This window comes from Electrophorus electricus, chromosome 10 (genome assembly GCF_041902795.1).
Source record: "Electrophorus electricus isolate QZ-2024a chromosome 10, ASM4190279v1, whole genome shotgun sequence".
NCBI lineage: Eukaryota > Metazoa > Chordata > Actinopteri > Gymnotiformes > Gymnotidae > Electrophorus > Electrophorus electricus.
The window spans coordinates 18235129-18255448 of record NC_137506.1 but is presented as its reverse complement, the minus strand read 5'-3'; the positions used below and the strand labels follow the sequence as shown (position 1 = coordinate 18255448).

The following is a 20320-nucleotide window of genomic DNA, read 5'->3' as shown; positions in this document are numbered from 1 at the left end:
TCAGCAGCACACGTGGGCTGTAGAGGCAATAAAACAAACACTATTATTATGGCTGATTGTTCTATAAATAATTAAAATCCCTTCATCTCCACTAGAATACTTGGTTAAAAACAAGACAAACAGGTTGACAACTTAGAATCCTAGTTAAACCGTTCACAGCATTTTTTTCACGTGTCACGAGTCCAGCATCTGAAATGCTTGGAAATCTCCGAAGGAAGAGATAAAAAACCGAGTGGGTTTCTGCGTCCGACTGCTGAGAAAATCCCTCTCCTCTAGGGGCCTGCTATCTAACAAGCTATCTGAGGTGCAGAGTGACAAAAAATTACTCCACTCCACAAATTACTATGTATTTGTTACCCACAAACAATAATACATGTTAAAGACCATTGGACCTCCTGTTTACGTGCATTTCAGCAATAGGGAGGTACTCACTTACATAAAAAGAACATAACCATACCTATGATAAAATAGGATTATACCATAAGTATTCTCTCACAGCATTGTGACTGCCAAGGAGTCATTGATATTTTATATGTTTATATCACACAGCTAGCATTGCTTGTCCTCATGATATGGGGCTTTCCAATATTAAAAAATAAAATGGCTGTGTCTCCTCTAAGGGATGTTACTTGTCCCATATTTCTATATAAAACCGTAATCAGGATCAAAATTGTAATGAGATCCATGCTGTAGAAATGATCCAGGTTACTTGACATAAAGTAACAAACCACTCTGCCAATATATCTAATGTGTAATAAACCACTCTGTCAAATATGTGTACACCACTTTCTAATTGCCATTACTTTTTCAAAGTTTCATTAGTCACTTGGTTTTACCATAATATCATAATAATTCTATACCATAATAATTCTTCAAAGTCTCTTATTCCTTCTTTCGAGCTTTGAACAAATTTGTGTGAGGCCATTTCTTGTTTACATTTAATTCATTTCACATTACTCCATTCCTTTATAAACTGTTATTACCTTTTCCATATTACCTTTCCCTACGGTTTTGACTCAAGGTAGAGTTCTTGATGTTATGTAGTTATTAGTTCACTTATTTGCCAGATTATTTTAGCTGAAAATGTATGTATAAATTGGTTACACATGACTGGGAGCTACAGTGTAAATAACCTGGATTATTTATCTTAATGGCTCCTAATCCCACCCATCTCCCAAACCTGCCCTTGTGGAATTAGGAGTTGGGCAGTGGAATTAGGGGTCGGGCATTGGAATTAGAGGTCGGGTGGTAGAATTAGGGGTCGGCAGTGTAAAAACCATGCTGCTCCCCACTACTGTGCCCCGCTCTACTGACGTCATGGACACTATTTCGCTAATAGCGGCTCGTGTTTGAAAATCCTGAGGAGGAAAGATCGTTTTTTTTCCATATTGGGCAAAGCAGTAATCCTCATCCTAGCTAGAAAGTAAGAATCGCCAACAAAGCCACTTGATGGCCACTTGCTAATATCAGTAAAAAAAAATTATTATTCTTGGCGTTGTTCACCCATATAACTACTTACGTAATTACATGATATATATGATCAATGGAAAGACAACAATCAACAAACACCACCTAGTGTTTACTGTGGTCTTCACTTACCCAGCTCATGTCTGCCACTAATTTACATAGCTAGATAGATAGTTATGAGACAGATACTGCGCCACTGTGCTAAGACCCGTCAGGCATGCAGGCTTCTACAATAGAACTCAGTCATTCAGCCAGTCAATTAGTGAAAATGCCTCTCCTAGTAAACTCAGTCAGCATATGACAAATGAAAGTAAACAGCAGAAAGTAATAAGACGAGAATCACAGATGTGGTGGAGAATCGCAGATGACAGTTCATACCTTGGGTTTGGGGGGTTCAGCAGAAGGGATCCCCTCCTCTTTACTGCTGACTTTCTGCTTGGAGTCAGCAGCTGATAGGATCTCTCCACTCTCACCCATGGCCCCTGTGGGGAAGACCTCAACCATTCAAACATCATGCCAAGTTTCATATATCTCAACATATGCATATGCATAAGAATACGCACTGTGGCAAGACCAGGATTATACTTGCTGTTTAAATAAAAATCGAATTTACAAATTTCATTTCATAACACAGACGTGACCGTCAGAGACACCCTGGTGTCTTGTAACTCGTTGCTAGAGGTGGAGTGTGTGAGTGCAGGTGTGTTTTGCCCAGTCTCTCCACCAGCACGTAACGCCCAGTTCAGCCACGGCCTATGTGCCTGTCTGACACTATGACTACACACGTGGCACTACGCGAAACTGCATATGCATGGCAGCTGTCTGTTAATCAGTTAGTCAACAAACGACAAGAAAAAACACGGCGACCAAAGGTCTGCGAGAAAGTAGAACTTGTGAATGCCTGCACAGCGCCCAAGGTCCATTGCTTTCCTCTACCCAACATTCAGAACGCTGCACAATGTGAAACTAATTTCTTTTTTCTTTCTTTTTTTCCCCTCACAACCCCGGAGGCAGCAGAAATGAGTTTTTAAGAACCGTAGCGCTCTAATTCAATTGATGTCTTCCAAATGTCATGCAGACACCCTGATCTCCTGTTTCGCGAGTCTGCACGGAAATATTTTCTATTACGCCATCACCTCCTTGGAGGTGCGTTGCTGACAATGTAGCAAGGTGAAGGGTTACTGCAGGGCCAGAGTGCTTTCATCTGCTTTCAACAGCGCAAACTTAATAAGCAGGAGCAAAGTTACGACGCTCACAATGTCTCTCTTATAGTGAGCCAGAGAGGATTCTCAGAAACAAGGAGAATTGGCTCATTCTGAGGTTCTCCTGTCAACAGTACTCAACAGAGAAATTTAAATGATAGCTTTCTAGAAGAAACAATGTTATACTCTCTCCTTTTCTATTAATTGTCTATTGTGTAATGTATTATTGACGCAGCAACCGATAAATGACTGAGAAATGCTAAAAACATATTCTAAAAAAAGTATTTGCTTGATGGTGTGCCATATATTCTATTAATAAGAGTAAAGCTTTGTCTTAGTAACAGCCAACCGCTACACCAGCTAAACACACTATTTTAGCCTGAAATCAAGGATGGCATGATTGGTGAGAGCAAGTATGTGCAGACGCAGCGGCTTTAGAAGCGATGCCTTCTGCCATGCCTTCTTGGCAGGAGTCAGCAGTACCTGAGGGAGAAGTGCTGGAGGTGGAGCCCCGGGGTGACATCATCCCTGTGGCATTACCCGCTGGCTGGCTGTATGTGGAGCTGGGGCCCATCATTCCAGAACCCCCCCCCTGCCTGAGGGACAGAGAGAGGGAAAGAGGTAAGAGAGAGGGTGAGAGGGAGGGAAGAATAGAGAGAGAGAGAGAGAGGGAGTGTGAATGGGTATTACAATTAAACAGTGAGACAGCAAGGCCTACTTTTCTATTTATTTGTTATGAATTTTTTTTTTATTTGTTATTGATACTAACACTGCTATAGCCCTTTATCAAATTTCAAAACCTGTAAAAAAGGTTTTCACAATCTGAGCCTAACTTTCAACTATTCTAAGCATTATTAGCATTATTCAGACACGGTAGATGCAAGAAATTGTTCCCTGATGATGAATCCCTGACGAGTAACTGTTGATGAGGGCTGAGCCTTTGCTTCTGGACAGTTTACATTTAGCTGTGCTCATGACCATTGATAAATGCACATTTCAATATCATGGGATAAATCCTAGACAAAACTATGGCCAGTATCGGTGGCTGGTCCTTGGGTCACAGACAGGCTGCACCTGCAGCGCAATGCAAAAGAAAATCACTGAAAGCAAGGTGAACGTGCAGTTTCACTGCAGATTAAATGGCTTTCTCCAGGCGTGCACCCCCCACCCCCTAGTAATAATTTAACTAATTAAGGTGTGCTTCTGGAAAGGATCATGTTATTTGTTGCCATGGTGATGGTGGGAATCAATCCTGCGATTTCTCCACGCTCCAAATGGTTTTAGGAACATCACACAGCTTATCAGCAACCTGCTGCACTCTGGATTTTACCACACACAGCAACCAGTGTGTTAGACACACACACACACACACACACACACACACACACACACACACACACACACACACACACACACACACACACACACACACACATTCACATGAAAGAACATTGACAAAACACTGCCAATAATACTGTAATCAAAGGTTAACTATCTTTGGGGGTTTGGGGGTTAGAGGGAAAGAGAAAGAGAGAGAGAGAGTAGAAGGAGAGAATTATGCCCAAAGACTGTGATTACAAATAATTTCTGTAGAACTGAGTGAAATATATCCAAATCAAAATTGGATCTAAGGATATCAACCCATGTCAGATGCATGATGAAAGATGAAATGCCAACCAAGCTTCGTGTATTTGGTGGATCTGAAATCAATCTGAATTATTCTGAAAGTGAAATAATGAGAAAAATGGAAAGCCCTACAAGCTGGATTAATGTCAGTCATAGGTACCGTAGCTTGGCTGTGCCAAGAGACAACGGCATGGGTGAAACTGACACACAGTGAAGAATGAGTGGGCTCCGTGTGCTGAAGGTTGCTGTAATCGCATCTCGCAGATGTAATTAGTCACTGGCAGTGTTACACGACACACACTGTACGTAATCTCCTCACAGGATTGATTTCAGTGCGAGGGAGATGGCAGGCGAAGCACTGCCGTCCATTCGGATCAAGCCTCCTTCGTCACTCGCTCATTTCAACAGAGTGCACCAAAATACTTTGCATCTCCTTTTATCCGTTTACATCATAAACTGCAGCTCTCACGCGGGTAATGCAATAAATGCAAAAAAAAACACAAAAACAAGTGTGGCTCGCACTGCGGCGTGCACAGCCGTTATTACTAATTCATGTCATCAAAAAAGCCATTAAAACGCTTGATGGAGGGAAAGTGTGCCGTTTAATCATGCTTAATATATGCACAGGGTGCCATCAAGAACAGTGCGGCGCATTCATTTCACTCGCAGATTCCGCGGCAGCATTAAAAACAGCCCCTGTTGTCACGGTGGAGGCAGAGCGAGGCCAGCTGGGAGGGCGCCTCCTAATGGCAGAGGTACAGGCGGAGGTCCCAATCCGGAGGGAACACTGTTACACTGTTTAGCCCCTCTCTCAGTGACACACCCCTCCTGAAGACTACCACAGCAAATGAAGCGCAGAGGTTTCGTCCCAGACGTGGAGAACGCTTAGAGTTGTGAGGCAGTGGTAGCTCAGTGGTTAAAGTACTCAACTAGTAATCAGTATTCAGAAGGTTGCCAGATCAAGCGAAGTTGGCACTCTTGGGCCCCTGAGCAAGGCCCTTAACCCTCAATTCGTCTAACTGTATTTAGTCACGTCGCTTCGGATGAAAGTGTCAGCTAAATGCCATAGATGTAAATGAGGCAGACAGACAGTGCCCCCTCTAAACATCCACGCCTGCATATTTTCCAGACAGGACGGTCCACTGGAATACTGGTTGGCAGTAACATCAGACCATAGCAGCTTCATTATGGACATCTGCTCATGATTAAATACGCCATTTGATCTTCTGAACTCTACAGCTTTGCTCGAACAAGCCACTTTCAAGTTTGGATAGAGTCACCAGTGAAAATTAAGAAACGTTCATTATGATTAGGAACTTGCCTAGAGGGAGCACAGGACACATCATTTCTGAGCTGAGCTGCTACAGGTGAGGGCGAACAGGCAGGGTGAGGAGAGGACTAGACCAGGCCAGTGAAAACGGTGGGAGCCTATGAATTATATATGGTCCAATCTGCTCTCAAGGCAACGGCAGGCACAGCGAGAGCCTGACTCAACCAAAACAAAATCCAAAATAAAACACAGTATGAAAGGACAGCTTTTAACATATTAAATCCTTGAGAAAGCCTCACATCAAACAGGAGAAAAAAGCCATTTATTCTCGCCATTTATTAAAGCCAACTCTTCCTGCCAAGGCTACAAGCCACATCGCTGGGGGCCGCATTGGATTCTTGACATCCAAGCAGCTCTTATTTATTTAGCAAATTTACTTACTAAGGAGGTCAGAAATGAATTATTTGGCAAGGATTTGCCCCGGAGCTGTTTTTTTTTTTTTTTTTTTTCCCCCCTTTTTCCATTTCCTTTGATTTGGTTCACCCCCCACCTCCCTTTAAAGGATTGCTTTCTTCAATTTCTTCCCAGAGCTTGTTTTCGTCACTCCCAGAGAATTATGAGTTGCTCATAGCTCCTGAACTCATTTAGAAATGGCAGCTTCCCCCTCCAGTCTTTCGCTCCTACTTCAGAAGAGGACACCTTCCGACTGTAAATGCTGCTTTGGGAACCAGTCAGCACCACATAAAGTCACGCTTCCACAAAAGTCTGCCCCAGTGACTGAGAGACAATAAGATGCACTCAATCACAGGTGCTTCATGGCTTCATCTGTGCAGTAGCTCCCTCTATGCAGCGAAATGGTACATGCTGTCAGTCTCCAGCTCAGGCCTTTTAAAGTGAAAATGAAAAGAAAAAAACGTGCCTCTTCAAATGACAAAACAGCTTATGTAACACTAAGACAACAGGTAGAACTTGGTCAGAACTGAGCCTTTTCTGTGGATGTTGCCATTATTACTGTGAAAAGAGGTGGCTGAGTGACACAAATGGGCAAATATTTCAGAAATATATGGGAGCTTCAAATAAACCCCTGGCCACTTGTATAAGGCGACAGCAAAGCTGGATGGACCAGTGTGTGTTCTGCACACAGTGGACAGTGGCAGGCAAGCCATGGAGCCAGATACCTGCACTGTGTGATCTTAAAGTCTAAAGAATAGGAGAGATAACAACAGGAGTGGAAAGCACACACACACACACACACACACACACACACACACACACAGAGAGAGAAAGAGAGAGACACACACACGGAGACACTCACATGCCTTCACAGCTTCTGTCAGGCAGCTTTAATTACATTTTACATTCAAAGCCATGCTCTTGTATCATCTAAGCTGAGAATAAGCTGAAGTCACATCAAATGATATTAGATAAGAAAAACAGTGGGGAAGGGAATGCTAGCAGAGCAGCTGTGATTGAGGGGAGATATATACATGGAATCTCCCCCAGTCTTCCTGCACTGGATCAGCACAAGTACATCACCATATCACATGTGCAAGAATGGGAATATTCAGTCACAAGAACACAGCCAAGAATTGCCTTATCCAGTCATAAACAAAGGCTTAAGAACACAGGCAAAGGCTAAGACCAACAAAAGTCACAGTAAATGGCTAATATGTAATAAGGGTCATGCTTCCCATAATGACAAATTTACTAAGGAGAGTCACTTTGCTCATGACCTCCATGTAGAGCGATTACTGAGTTCAACTTTCTCGCAGAACACATTCACGCATTTGCCATAAAGCGGTATCTTCTGTCAATGCCTGCCATTAGAAGGCACATAACAGGACGAGGATGATGAGATATGCAGTACGCACAGTGCTTGGGGCATACAGTCCCTCCGTGCATGTGTTGGGATGTCTGAGAGAGCCAGAGAGAAGAGACAGACAGTCAATCTGATTGGGCCCAGCAGAAGGCATCTTGTCATGCCACTTCTTATTGGCAGTGATGCCTTTTCTTAATGGTTTTCTTAGCATTTACACACAGGCTGCAACACAGCCTCATATCGCCCATTAATCACTAAAGTGTCAACACAAACCTCTCCTCCAAATGTCAAATGGCTTATGATGTATCGACCAAAGCCCTCCACAAAGGCGCTTGTTAACCATGCTTGGACAGCACTTAATTTGTCATTATTACCGCGCTAGGGGGATGATGGGTCTCCTTTCATTCCTTAAAAGGCATTATCATAATAACGCAGTGAATGTTCACAACACTGACCACAATGACTTTATCTGGTCAAGTTATGAATGGCTTTACACTGAGAGGAATGAATGAAAAAAAAAATCACACCCTATAACGAGCATTTTCCTAAAGCAAACTTGCCACAGCCTACAGAGCAGCATGCACACAGAATAAGAAGGCTGAGCGGAACGCCTTGACGTGGCTAATGGCCATAAGTCAGGGCACGCGGGAGTACACACTGTGCATCGGCCGAGTCCGTTACGTAAATAAAATATGTCCCTGAAGTGTTACCGAAAGGGAAACGTGTACTGTTCACACAACATGAGTACGAGGGAATCTAACTGTAACATCTCAGTGTCAAGTACATTTCAAGAAAACATAAAAATAGCCTGAAAAACAGATTCCTTCAAGATGCATTAACCACTCTCACACAGAACGCTGTCATTTTAGGTTAGGATTTTCAACTGATACTGAATGCACAGGGCACTTCCCTTTGTGACAGCTGTGCCTTGTGGTGCCCAGAGCCCCTGCACCGACACGCTACACAACCCGAGGTGGGAGCTCACCTCCCCTGTGCAGAACCGCCTGCAGCTGTCACACCGTCTTGGCCTTTGCGATTCACACCTCCCACGGGAGGTCCCATTCCTGGCCCAGTGTTCTGGGGTGTGCTGGGTGAAGAGGGCGTCAGGCTGGTCCCACTGGCTGGGTAGAGGCGGTTGTTAGCTCCTGGGCTGCGTCCCAGGGGCACGGGCTGCCCCGGTCCCTGGCCATGCATGGGGCTGCTGGCGTTCATGCCCAGGCAGTTGCTCATGCCAGGCCCTGGAGCACCACTGCAGTTAGCGTTGGCCACCCCACCATAGGGAGGCAGTCTCGAGTAATTACCTAAGAAGAGCAGGCAGAGGGAAAAAAGATTTATGATATAGATAACTACTTGCTTAGATGTATAAATCTGCTGCCTTACTGTTTGGTTTTTTTTTTAGATAAGACAAAATGCCACAATCAGTAAGACACAATAATTTTAGAATTAGCTATATTTAGCCTGAAGCCAACAAATACTTTAAAAATCTCTTAAGAAATCATTATGTGTCAGTTTAACCAATTAAAATATTACTCCCTACTCAACACTTGCTTTAAATGAAATAGTAAGCTAATGGAGACAGGAAGCTCTCAAGGCATCCCAGAGTTGCAGTAGTTTAGTATGCTTCTTCATGCGTCACAAAGGCACATACACAAGTGAGTCATATTAAAATGAATGGCAATTAACACTATGTGGCAGGCTCAAAAGAAGTCTGAAAAGCATATTTTTAATGTGTGAAATTTCAAAGCAACATTAGGTTACTAATAGATTTCCAAAGAAGCCAGCCTGTTGCTATGAGAATTGCAGGTGCAGATGAAGGTGTGTGTGTAAAGGTCTTTAAAAATGGCAACAAAAAGCGTCAAACGCAAACTCTTTCAGTCAGAGGCAACAGTGGTTGTGAGCTGAAATTAATTAACATGGACAGCTAGACACTTAATTGGAGAGTTGCTAAACACTTATGAGTTTATTACAGAATTCACTCATCCCCATTTGTGAACTGGATGCAACCAAAACAGTTTGCAAAGTTCATAGCAGGGCTTATAGCCAGGTGGCCAATCAGACACTTTGACCAAGACCAACTATCAAAGCCACAATTTTGGGTGCATCCCAGAGGAAATGACACCATATGGTCTTATGGTCCATGCAACCATTCACAGTAGTTCACATTTGGGCAAACAAGAATGAGAGAATTGAATCCACAATGTCTGCTTCTAAGTCTTAAACATGGTGGTGGATTCATAATGATGTGCACCATCTTCTTGTGAGTCATTGGGTCTGATGGGTTTTACATTGTCATATAACAGCCACGGGATACAGGGCCATCACTTCCTCCTCTTTGTTTTTATTTTATTGAAGAATGGCCTAATATTACATTATGCACAGTTTTTGTTTAATAACAGCTTTCTGAGAAGAACTGATGGCAAAGGGTGGTTCTGTATTTGATTGTTAGTTTTTTTATGTTTTATGTTCAATTACCTCATTATATGATTATACATAAAAAATAGACTAGAGAGACACAAGTGTTCCTTCTTTTGGTGTCAAAACAAACAATGCAGGTGTTGCATTTCTCACCTGAATTTGCAGTTTAATTTTGATATTATATTAATATTTTATTTTTTACATTTTAATATTAAACAGCATACAGAATTGCACAGCACTGTTACAATGATCTTTACCTTTAGTCTTGGGATTTAGAGTGGTGACAACTCATCACTTCTGCAGAAGACATTTTTGCAGAAATTGGGGATTTTAGTTCCAGACATGTTTTTTTAAAAAACAACAACAACAACAACAACAACAAAAAAAAAAACAACTCCTAGTGGGCTGTAGGTTCAAGTGTCCTTTGATTGTTTCTATTTAACTCATGAGCAAGGAGCCTAAGTAGACTGCCCTATACTCTCCTCATACTCACCTAGGACTGCTAGGCCTTCTATGTGTGAGTTAAGGTGAAAAATTCTATTAGAAAAAGTATAGGGAAAATCAGTGCTTCTTTTGCAAGAGAGGTATTTATTCTGCTTGCATTATGGATGCTTTAGTTAGGGCTCATGGTCTAATCCCCAGAGAATATGTCTGGAAAAGGGGATCAAATCCCTGTCTGGCCTAAAGGCTTTCCCTGCTCAGAATGACAAAAAGTTGAATCACAGTGCTCACAGTGAAAACGACTCAACAGATGGAAGTTCAGTGTCAACAAAGTGTTTCAATGAGAAGCAATTCCACACTGCAATGCGGGGAATCCACTTGAGATTTGTACGGTAGTATAGGTTGAATGGAAGTGACACTTTGAACTTCAAAATGCAGAAAATAACCACACCCACCAAAATAAATCGAAAGTTTATGGGCGCGGTGATTTTGAGAGAGGCTGAACAATAGAGTGGGACAACAGTCAGACCATGACTCCAAAAACAATTGAGACTGATCTATCCACCGCCACAGTGAGGACATAGACCCTGGAGCTCGGAGAGCCCAGCACAACTGCAGGGCTGCCTCCACATTCACTTGGCTAACATAGCCATCACTTACCCTGTGTTTTGGCTGCACTTTTTCCCCAATTTAGAATGGGTCCATCCACCTCCATGAAGTTGTGCTCTGCCTTCACACTGCTGAGTAACTCCCTCTGCTCATTTTACATCTACAGAGTTCTGACCTCTTCAATAAACAAGTTAGTGTGTACCCAATAATTTCTTCACAAGAGTGTTATGCATTCTTAAAGTGCTTTGCTTTCTTTTGAACTCAGACCACAAAAAAACACACACAGAAAACATAACAGCTTTATATATGTTAAAAATCCCTGCTTCTCATACTTTAGATCTGCAAATGTAAATGGATATATAGCTATAGTTGAGGAAAGACTATTGGATTTTCTTTGAATTTCTTTGAGCTTCCTAAACAGCAGCAGTCAGTTTTGGTGTGAAATCCCCCCCCAACCTCTTTACTTTTCCCCTTGCAGAAAATGGCTAATTTTCAAAACTGCTGGTGCTTGGCTAATAGCACCTCTTCAAAGGTGATAAGGGCTGCCTCTCATTCTCAGACTCTGTCCTTTACAGCCACTGAGGAACTCGTCACAAATAACTGAATAGATCTGGGGATTCATTCTATCAATGGTTCTATTTCCTCACAAAGCAGTCAAACCAATGCTATTGGCTATTCTAGTGTTTTCTCAAGCAAAAAATGAATCACAGTTTTTTTTTTTTTTATCTGTCTCAACCCCTTAGATATCTACCACCATTTCTTCCCAGGCACTCGCTATTGGGAAGTGTGGTATTCATAGCGGGCTGAAGGGAGAAGGAAACTGTGGTGCGTTACCAATTACATGGAAATTCGAGGCATGGTCACACATTCCAATGACGCTGTTCCTGAGCTGTATTTAATCCTCACTCTCCCGCAGGAGAAGAGGACTGTGACCGACCAGATTAGAGACACTGCCTCTTCAGCACTCTTCACCCAGGCCCCATTCACTCGTTCCAGTCAACAGCACTAAAACTTCAACACATAAATTACCTCAGGAATTCATTTATGAGTGCTTAAATGCTTAAACTTTGGTCTCCAAATCAACTGAAATTCTCAGTGTACCTTCTTCAGTGAAGTTCAGTGAAGTGTATGAAGATTTTCTTCTGAAATGTTACAGAATGTTTTACATTTGGTACAACTCTAATGAAGTAGGCTGGAAGTTCTAATGGTCTTTTATTTAAATAAAATATAAAAAATGTTTTTATAATTCTTCAATTTAAACATACAGGGGATTTTTAATAACTAATAAATTAACTGACAATAAATTACATCACCGTAGGGAACCCTGTCCGGACGGGACGCATGCTTGTAAGTCACATGGTGCTCTTGTTGCTCAAGAACCATTAAATAGCACAGAACACGACCTCTGCAGCAGGCACTTTGAGAAAAGTCATACTTTTCCTCGACAGCTAAGACATCTTATCCTCTTTTCCTCTAACTCATGAGTTTTCTTTCCTTCTCTCTGACTTGCTGCCTCTGCCAGTCTCCTTCCTTCATGGCCTGAGGCCAGAGATTCTCTCCCAGCCACCTCAGCAGCTCTCTCAGCAGGAAGTCTCTGGTGAAGCATAGATTCAAAGTGCCTCAGGGCTCCATACTTGGCCCACTCCCATTCCAAAACCTCCCTCAAGGCACGCAAGGATAGAGTTTTCTGCTTCCAAATTGCTACACGAGCAAGGCATGCCTCATAAAGTTATTAACAGAAATAAAGTATATCTTTGAGGGAAAAGTCTGATTCTTTAAGGAAAAGCACAATTTCTACTGTAACCTATGAAAGATGGTACAGATCTGGACATCTTAAAACACTGGTTTCTGTTCTTATTTAACAGTACATACCTGATATCAAACATAATTTAATGTAGTCAAACATTGTATGCATGACTCAAATTTCTTTCTCAGTGAGCCTGATTTCATGATAATGCATACTTAGTCTATAATTCAGGTTTGCAAATGCATGTGTTCATGTGCTCTAAGCTCCTGCCTCCAGGCACTGACCCAAGCATTACACAGCAGAGCAATCAGGGGCTTGGAGCCCATTTCCATGTTGGTTTAATGGGTTAGTAATTCTCTGGCAGGGGGCGAGACAGAAAGCAGATGGACACTTCATCAAAAACAATGAGCGGCAGCTGGCTGGCCCACTTACCCTGGCCTGACCCAGCATGGCTTTCAGAACCCGAGCCTGGTGTGAGCTCCATGCCATGACTCTGGAGATGGCCAAACTCCAGCACACATGTTCCAAGTGGGAACATGACTCTATCAGAGGCCTGAAAATTCCTTTCCCATATCGCTGTGGTTTCCCTTTTCTCTTTCTAGGCTTTTTTTAAAAAAAGTTTTCATTATTGGTGTCACTTCCCTTGCAATATATTAGGAGAATAGAGAGGGTGGATGGGAATAATACCAAAATATATGTGAACCATTCATCAGCGTTGAATAGGGATGGTCTGAAGGAGATTAAGAAAGGAAACAGACTGTGCATTTATCACAATGACACATTAAAGCATACAACATGAATATCATTGCATTCTCTTTGTTGCGTGACTGAAGGATTACAGCAGCATAAATACTAACATATGGGCTTATCTACCCAGCCAGAAATGAAACAGTGTTGACATTCTGTGAGAGAGGCAATAGTAAGTAACATCTTTTTCTTCAACTCTTTCCACCTGATACATTTTCCCGTTATTACTATGATTGGTCCTATCCTGCTCGGGAGGATATGTGAGTGCTGAGCAGTGCTTTAGCTAGGGGTTAGAATAGCCAGAGTTCCCAGACTGCTTCTGGAGCTGGACTGCGGAGTGGACATCAATGTTGCTATAGTAACTGCGTGTAACCATAGCTGACTCCTTTTGTACTTGAAGCTCGAGACAGGCCAGAAGAGGTCACAGAAGCTTCAAGCTGAATATGACCTCTTCTACATGCACATAGAGCTTGTAATGAAGTCATTGGCACACTCTATACTTTATGGAGGGTTACACTTAAGCATTGACCTCTGATAATTAGGTGGGACATTAAAATTAATTTCAGGCTGCGACTTTTTTAACAGCTGCAAATTCATTTTTATTTCATTCATCCCATGAAAACAGAATGCGTGGGGAGCATTTGCAGTTCAGCCTCATGAATATTCTGCTGCCCTCTTATACCTTGACTCATCTCCACTCCACAAGAATGAATACTGCAGTCAAGCAAAGGTAAGAAGTAACACCCCCACACCCGTCCAAAAGAAAACACCATGCTCACATGGTTGTGTAAATAACAGAGATGGGGACAGACACCATCTTACAAATAGATAATGAACATTGCTACAATAGTCTGTACCTTGGTGGCCATACTGGCCAGTTGGAGGCCCATAGGGAACAGTGGAATTGCCCTGCTGATATGGAACCATCCCATGGTGCATCTGGCTAACTGCAGTACGGTGTGGGGACATAGGAGGCCCGCACTGCTGGGGAGCATACTGACTCTGGCTCCTCTGCATGCTGGGTAAGAACCCTGAAGCACAAAGGCAGGAAAAGCAAGAATGTTCAGTCATAGTCATCACAGTAGCCCAGACAGTAACAGAAAACACTGTGGGATGATGTGGGAGAACACCGATTCATGTCTGAATACTCTGATGTGACTTGCAATTAAATTCATAACACTGGCCAATTGTTAGGTGGTGTAGCAGCCAATGAGGTGTCTACAGGGTCACATGACTGTGCCAGAGGCCAATGAAGCACTTCACAGTGCCAAAGCTTTAAAACATGTGGCGCCTGTATTCATTATAGGATATCTGTCATAAGTCTCCCAGATAAGTGGGGCCGATATATGATAGAGAAAGAAACTTGTTACATGGAATGAACTATAAGTGGAATGGAATGAAATGGAGAAAAAACACATCAAATGTCTAAAATGTCTAAAAACATTGTGGGAGCATTCAAAAACTGACATTTAGAGTGATCCGCACAGGACCCAATATTTAACTGGAGTGGCCTTTATTACATTTAAAACTCTGGAGCAAAAAGACCTAAAAGGGGAGGAAGGGGGATGGCCAATCCACTCAAATGTGAAAGGTCGCCTCTGTCTGGGATGCTCCGCACAGTAATATTGTAGATTAGGCTAAATGGAAATGTTCGGCAGAGCAGCAAGCGCCAACGTCGATCCCTACTCTGGCCTCCAAAGAGCATGTAACGAGCAGAGGGTCAGTTTTTTCCTCTCTCCCCCCCCCCCCCCTTTTTTTTTATTGCGCAAGGCCTTTCAAACCCATGCAGACAGTCGGGCGATCATCTTCCCTTGCGGTCCGTTCTGCCTGGGTTAGCGGTACAGGGCTGGCTGTCCGCAGGCAGTGGATGATGAGGTGAGGGCTGTAAGCGAGAGTAGCTTTATCCAGGCAGGGCGAGGGGGGAGGTTAGAGAGGGGATGACATTATCGTAATGTTTTGCTTCCATTAACGTAAGGGAGTTTGGAAAAAAAAACCAAAAAAAAAAACCACTGTGTAATACCGCATTTTAAATTGCCTACAAAATGGATGGAAGGAGAAGAAGGCTGCGCAGACAGTGCTAAAAGCAAATAATGCATTCAAGCGCCATGTAGCCCCTCCGCTAGCCCCCACCTCCCTACCCGTGCTTGGCTCGAAAAGCTATAGGCTCTTAGCTGGACAACAATGATCCGAGTGGTGAGCGGGGAAAAAACAGAATTTATGGAAATAAAATGAGCTCGGCGTGGCTGGACTCCATCGTATATTTAAACAGCATAATGCAAACCACAGTCCTCTAGAGGTCAAAGAGATGCTGTGCAAAAAGGAAAGGTGAGAGAGGACAGAGCAGCTTGCAGAGAGAAACGGGGAAAGCACAGGGGACAGATCAGTGAGAACCAGCCAAATGGCCACTTCCCTTGCTCCAAAAAAAAAGGACTCATGTAATTTACGTCAGCAAGGTTAAATTTGATTTGTCTTTGAGAGCCTTATAAAGTCATCAGTAAAATATCAGAACGTCTGTGCAGAGGAACATTTGGGCTTTGGACCTTGGGCTTGGTCAAATCCTGTGGTCTGCTGTATACTCCATTTCAAATTCGCAGGAATAAGGATTAAAGAACTGTACAAAGAAACAAAAACCCCCCCACAAAAATCCTTCTGCTTTTACAGAGTGATAAATTGTAAACAGTTATTAGTAACATAATTTTACTGTGTTACACAGGCAATAAATGTTACTGGGAGATTGTTGTGCATTTATTCTAAAATAACATAATAAAGGTGTGCATACTGTGGAGGCACATTCATTCACTCATGAATTTTACTGAATATTGCATTTCTTTCATGTTTACCTCTATCCTGAGACATAGGCATCTGGTTCATAGTAGGGTGGGAACTGACATCAGACATGTTCCCTGGGGCTTGTGGAGCTAGTTGGGACCCTGCGGAAAAAGGCAAATGAAGAGAAGCATTAATAGTACAGTCCATAATTCATACAGTATATAATTAATAGTACATTACACAATACAGTATATAATTAATAGTACAGTCCATAATTCATACAGTATATAATTAATAGTACATTACACAATACAGTATATAATTAATAGTACAGTCCATAATTCATACAGTATATAATTAATAGTACATTACACAATACAGTATATAATTAATAGTACAGTCCATAATTCATACAGTATATAATTAATAGTACAGTCCATAATTCATACAGTATATAATTAATAGTACATTACACAATACAGTATATAATTAATAGTACAGTCCATAATTCATACAGTATATAATTAATAGTACAGTCCATAATTCATACAGTATATAATTAATAGTACATTACACAATACAGTATATAATTAATAGTATAGTCCATAATTCATACAGTATATAATTAATAGTACAGTACATAATTCATACAGTATATAATTAATAGTACAGTACATAATTCTATCTCAGGCAAACAGAAAACAAGATAATCACTCTGTCGAAAGACAATTAAACACTACTGCCATTATCGCTTTTAAACTTATACATTCTGAATCCGAAACATTTATTTTAAATAAATTATTTAAAAGCTATTTACACACAGCGTCCTGGTGAAAATCATGAATTCTGAACAGGTCTTGACAACTCGGCATGAATGAAAGGATATTGTTTGACTTCAAAATTCAAACAAAACTTTTTCACCTTTACAACGCTGTACACAAACAATTCCTACCTTGGCAGAAACGTTACTCCTTCATTAGCCCATTGTCTTAACTACTTGAATGCCCTCTTTTTGTTTCATTGCTAAAACCCTAGCCAGAATACAACCCATTCAGCACAGTAGTCAGTGTCTTGAAACACACCATCAGCTCCCATCAGAGCCATCCTCTATTGACTGCACTTGTGTCTTGTCCCAAATTCAATACACCTTACATCTTGTGACCTTCAAAGCCCTTGATGATCTTGTCCCTCAGTATCTGCCTGAGCTCCTCCATCCACCCGTGCCCTACACTCGCCCTGGCTGTACACCTAGGTCTTCTGGTTCTGGCTTAGTCCTCGCTATGTTTAGACCCTCTCCTCTACGGGCGCCAGGTCATTTAGACTCTCTTCTATGTGCGCCAGGTCATTTAGACTCTCTTCTATGGGCGCTGAGTCATTTAGACCCTCTCCTCTATGGGTGCCAAATCATTTAGACTCTCTTCTATGGGTGCCAGGTCATTTAGACTCTCTTCTATGGGTGCTGGGTCATTTAGACCCTCTCCTCTATGGGTGCCAGGTCATTTAGACCCTCTCCTCTATGGGTGCCAAATCATTTAGACTCCCTCCTCTATGGGTACCAGGTCATTTAGACTCCCTCCTCTGTGGGTGCCAGGTCATTTAGACTCTCTTCTATGGGTGCCAGGTCATTTAGACTCCCTCCTCTATGGGTGCCAGGTCATTTAGTTTGATGGCTCCCAGACTTTGGAATTCACTCCTGCAGATTCTCTGTGACATCCCCATTTCATCCTTCAATTCACAATTTAAAACCTATCTTCTTCACTGTGCAATATTTGATTACTAGTTATATTAACAGTTATGTCAACATTAATTTTACAGTGCATACTGCAGTCATCAAAGCTCAAAATAAGACATTATAATACTTGCCCCCTGTACAGGTATATTTAGACTACTTTGATTTTCAGAAGATCAATAATTTGTAAGTTCATGCAATATAAGACAAAATGCACTACTATGTTTATGATGTAAAATATTTAAATGCATAAGTTGACAGTTATCATTTTTATCAGTCTTATATAGTGCTTGTGACACAGTTACCTTCCCAAGCATAAGTAGCAGTAATTAATGTTATGATGTGAAAGGAATTTGGATTGATTTTTGACACACAAGAGTATGAAGTGTAAATTAGTCTGTGCCTCAGTGACATGGCACTGATGCCACGAGCCAATGAGCAAAAAGGTGGCAAACTCTGAACCAATAACATAGCAGCAGGGAGGCTGTGAAACCAGGGCAATGGAAGTATCAGAAGCTGTGAGCCAATTGGCACTGTGAGTAGGAGACAATTTTCCAACGGGGGCTGAGAACAAGCTGCAAGCTCATGTAATGGTACTACATACCTTCAATAGATAATATTGTAAACCTTCACACTGGTGTATGCAACCAATCTTGAGAGGGACCAGACTTATAATGTGTTCCTGCAATAACATATACACTCACTGGCCACTTTATTAGGTACACCTGTTCAACTGATCATTAATGCAAATATCTAATCAGCCAATCACATGGCAACAACTCAAAGCATTTAGGCATGTAGACATGGTCAAGATGACCTGCTAAAGTTCATACCAAGCATCAAAATGGGGACATATGGGCACAGAGAACTCAGTGGTTAAGGTACTTGACTTCTACTTAGAAGGTTGCTGGTTCAAGCCCCACCACCAAGTTGCTGGTGTTTGGCCCCTGAGCAAGGCCCATAATCCTTAATTGCTCAAGTTGTACTCAGTCATAATTGTAAGTTACTTTAGACAAAAGCACTGGATTAATGTAAGAAAGGTGACTTTGAATGTGGCATGGTTGTGTGTGTGCTAGATGGGTTTGTCTGAGTTTTTCAGAAATTGCTGGTATACTGGGATTTTCATGCACAACTAACCCATGTGTTTACAGAGAATAGTCAGCAGCTGTTTCCAGAGAGGGATTTTTGCCATCCTACCAGAAGCGTGTTAGCACCAATTCCAGTCACATCACAAAGCTCAAATAATTTCAAACTGGTTTCTTGAACATGACAATGAGTTCACTGTACTCAAATGGCTTCCACAGTCCCCAAATCTCAATCTAATAAACCACCTTTGGGATATGGTGGAATGGGAGATTCACATCAGAAGTGCAGACAGCAAATCACGAACAAAATCTCAAAGGAATGTTTGCAGCACCTTGTTGAATCTGCCATGGAAAATTAAGGGAAAAAGGGTTCCAACCCAGTACTAGAAAGGTGTACCTAATAAAGCGGCCAAAGGGTGTATATAATCAATATGTTTCAGAAGCACTGTGGTTGTGAATCAATTTAAAACAATTAAGCATTTTTATTTTATGTGAAGTGACCCAATTTAAGAAGATATCAATATGATGTACAGCTAGAGGGAAGGAAAGCCTGTGTGTAAATAAATTCAAATAATGAAGCATAACTGCATACCACAGTAACTCTATAAACAAGCTCTCTCTGTAGATAGGTTCCACAGTCATCAATACATTAGTGTAGTGTAGTCATCAATACATTAGTGTATTTATATTACAATCATCAAAGTCTGGCTCCTAAATATTTTCTGCGTTCTCTATGTCAGGAGACAGATGTGATGACAAAATGGCCAACCAGTTAAATTCACCGTTCAAATCTTGGACTGGATTTGGCTTCAAGGTTCAGATTTGAGGCCCACTTCATTAGTGAGTGAGCAACTGGGCTCAGGGGCTATAACAGTGCCACTGCTGCCTGAAAGCAGCACAGGAGGAACACTGACTGTCAAGCACCAGGGGGTTGAAAGAAGGAAGCTAGTGAGCGAGCGGAAGTGCGTGCTGCAGTTTCCTGTTGTCCCCTGCACTTAGACAAGGGGTTAGACAAGGCTAAGGGTGGGCGGGACCACTAGCGATCACACTTCTAAGGAGCGGCTGCTTCCAGATGGGGATTTTTGCCATTGCACCAGAAGAACGTTAGCACCATTTCAGGTTCATGGAGGCACATCCACTGTCAGTGCAAGGTCATGTTTTCCCCTCCACTGGCATCTGAACCAGACAGGCCTGGGTGAGTTTGTGCAAAACAGTGTTTTGGTATTTATGTGACTGAATTCATATTCTGTATGTATCATGTGCATGAGGGTGGGCGTGTACGAGATTGTGCATGCTTAATGAAACTGTTAGTGACTGGCAATGTTTAGACACAGCTGGGCTGTCACTGTCTCTTTGGAAGAGTAACGGGACGTGGGGGGGTGGGGGGTTACTGG

General features: G+C 42.1%; 1 protein-coding gene across 2 annotated transcripts in view; it reads right to left on the bottom strand.

The window, feature by feature from the left end:
- The window catches only part of LOC113572154 (AT-rich interactive domain-containing protein 1B), a 136897-nt gene that overhangs the window by 12789 nt on the left and 103788 nt on the right, over positions 1–20320 (bottom strand). For both annotated transcript variants that reach the window (XM_027001480.3, XM_027001481.3), the window contains 5 exons: positions 16184–16273; positions 14201–14374; positions 8370–8685; positions 3153–3265; positions 1846–1949 (listed from right to left, as the gene is read on the bottom strand). In XM_027001480.3, the coding sequence (XP_026857281.2) occupies positions 1846–1949; positions 3153–3265; positions 8370–8685; positions 14201–14374; positions 16184–16273 (797 nt within the window). The remainder of the gene's footprint in view (positions 1–1845; positions 1950–3152; positions 3266–8369; positions 8686–14200; positions 14375–16183; positions 16274–20320) is intronic.